General features: G+C 50.8%; 1 protein-coding gene across 1 annotated transcript in view; it reads left to right on the top strand.

Annotated features, from left to right (window-relative positions):
* LOC134064377 (inactive pancreatic lipase-related protein 1-like) overlaps nucleotides 1-2,459 on the top strand; it is a 14,647-nt gene extending 12,188 nt beyond the window's left edge. The window contains exons 12-13 of the mRNA XM_062520296.1: nucleotides 179-346; nucleotides 2,387-2,459. Of these exons, the coding sequence (XP_062376280.1) occupies nucleotides 179-346; nucleotides 2,387-2,459 (241 nt within the window). The remainder of the gene's footprint in view (nucleotides 1-178; nucleotides 347-2,386) is intronic.

Here is a 2,459-nt window from a genome sequence, read left to right as displayed (position 1 = left end):
ATTCATTATCTTACGTACATGTTGGCACTGAAATAGGAGTTGCTTTTCAGCTCATTGTACATGTGTATAGTGACAATAAAAATGCATTCATTCACCATTCGTTCATCATTTCCCCCCGTGGCGGCGACATCATTTCCTCCCGTGGCGGCGACATCATTTCCTCCCGTGGCGGCCACAGTGGCTTCCTGAAGCCGGGCGAGAGCTACGAGGCGTTTGTGGACGCGGAGGTGGACATCGGGGAGGTGACGCACGCCAAGTTCGTGTGGAACAACAACATCATGAACCCCATGCTGCCCCGCTTCGGAGCCACGCACATCCAAGTGCTGCGTGGGCAGGACAACAGGACGTACGTCCACTCCCATTGGCTGAGTGAACCCCTCTCTGTGTTCTCATTGGCTGAGTGAAACTCTCTCTGTGTTCTCATTGGTTGTTTCATTATGTCCCCTTCAGCACCCATCCTTATTGGCTGACTGAGACCTTCTGTCTGTCTGTCTGCTTGTCTGTCTGTCTGTCTCCCTCTGAACCTTTAGACTGTCTGTCCACTCCTATCTGCAGAGAGAGAGAGAGAGAGACTTTCCGTCTCTCTCTGTGTGTGTATTCAGCCCTCAGTTTGTCTCACTTGCTGTCTGTCTGTCCTGCCCTGATTCCTTCTTACGGTATATCCTGTCTGTCTGTCTGTCTGTCTGTCTGTCTGTCTGTCTGTCTGTCTACACTAGACGTGTGAACACACTCAGTCTCACTCTGACCGATTGGGAGAGGAAGGGGTGCCATCTTTGAGCAGGGTCCATCTCTCTGTACATAACACACACTTAGAGCTGAGGGTTGTCCATCTCATCTCTGTTCATAACACACACTTAGAGCTGAGGGTTGTCCATCTCATCTCTGTTCATAACACACACTTAGAGCTGAGGGTTGTCCATCTCATCTCTGTTCATAACACACACTTAGAGCTGAGGGTTGTCCATCTCATCTCTGTTCATAACACACACTTATAGCTGAGAGTTGTTCATACTGGCCAGTGACTTCACAGACCATCACCTGAACCAGAAAACACACAACACACAACACACAACACGAAGCCCCTCCAGCCCTCCCAGCAGTGACTTCCTCATGCACTGAGCTCTTCCTCCTCACGCCGTGCTGCATTAGGGTGAACTCACGACCATCGTCATCCTCACTCTCACGCTGACGCAGTGACTAGTTTTCACCACTGGAGGGAGACACAGCACCACAGCAGAGTGGTAGGGTGTGCAGTGGGATCAGAGACATCTGGGGCTGCTGGAGTGCTGCCTGCTCATCTTCCCTCATTTATCAACCCAGCCGCAGGCACACTAGTGCACTTGGACACGGCCTCAGAGTAGCCTGCAGGCACACTAGTGCACTTGGGCACTAGTACACTAGTACACTTGGACACTACACTAGTATACATTTATCAACCCAGTCGCAGGGACACGGCCTCAGAGTAGCCTGCAGGCACACTAGTGCACTTGGACACAACACAGAGTAGCCTGCAGGCACACTAGGACACTTGGACACTAGTACACTAGTATACATTTATCAACCCAGCCGCAGGTACACGGCCTCAGAGTAGCCTGCAGGCACACTAGTACACTTGGACACAACACAGAGTAGCCTGCAGGCACACTAGTACACTTGGACGCAACACAGAGTAGCCTGCAGGCACACTAGTGCACTTGGACACGGCCTCAGAGTAGCCTGCAGGCACACTAGTGCACTTGGGCACTAGTACACTTGGACACAACACAGAGTAGCCTGCAGGCACACTAGTGCACTTGGACCCTAGTACACTAGTACACTTGGACACTAGTACACATTTATCAACCCAGCCGCAGGTACACGGCCTCAGAGTAGCCTGCAGGCACACTAGTACACTTGGACACAACACAGAGTAGCCTGCAGGCACACTAGTACACTTGGACACAACACAGAGTAGCCTGCAGGCACACTAGTGCACTTGGACACTAGTACACTAGTATACATGTATCAACCCAGCCGCAGGTACACGGCCTCAGATTAGCCTGCAGGCCCACTAGTGCACTTGGACACTATAGTGCACTTGGACACTACACAGAGTAGCCTGCAGGCACACTAGAACACTTGGACACTAGTACAACAGCAACAGCTACCTGCCATCGTGAACACACACACATTCCTACTCAAGGTGTCAAGATGATACAGTATATTGCCCTTTGTTTTATTATTTTTAAAGCCACCTCTACATGCGTGCAAACACACACACACGCACACACACACATTCGACACACACAAATGGGCCTAAACATGATTAGATATCTCTAGATATGAGATACACATTGCGAATGCAAATGCCCAAACTAAAAGCTGTTGATCTCTTCTGTCTGACCAGGTTTGAGTTCTGCGGGGAGGAGCGAGTGCTGGAGAACGTGCTGCAGACCTTGTCACCGTGTGCCTCTCCTTGA

Source organism: Sardina pilchardus, chromosome 18 (assembly GCF_963854185.1).
Source record: "Sardina pilchardus chromosome 18, fSarPil1.1, whole genome shotgun sequence".
NCBI lineage: Eukaryota > Metazoa > Chordata > Actinopteri > Clupeiformes > Clupeidae > Sardina > Sardina pilchardus.
This window is presented reverse-complemented; position numbering and strand designations above follow the sequence as displayed.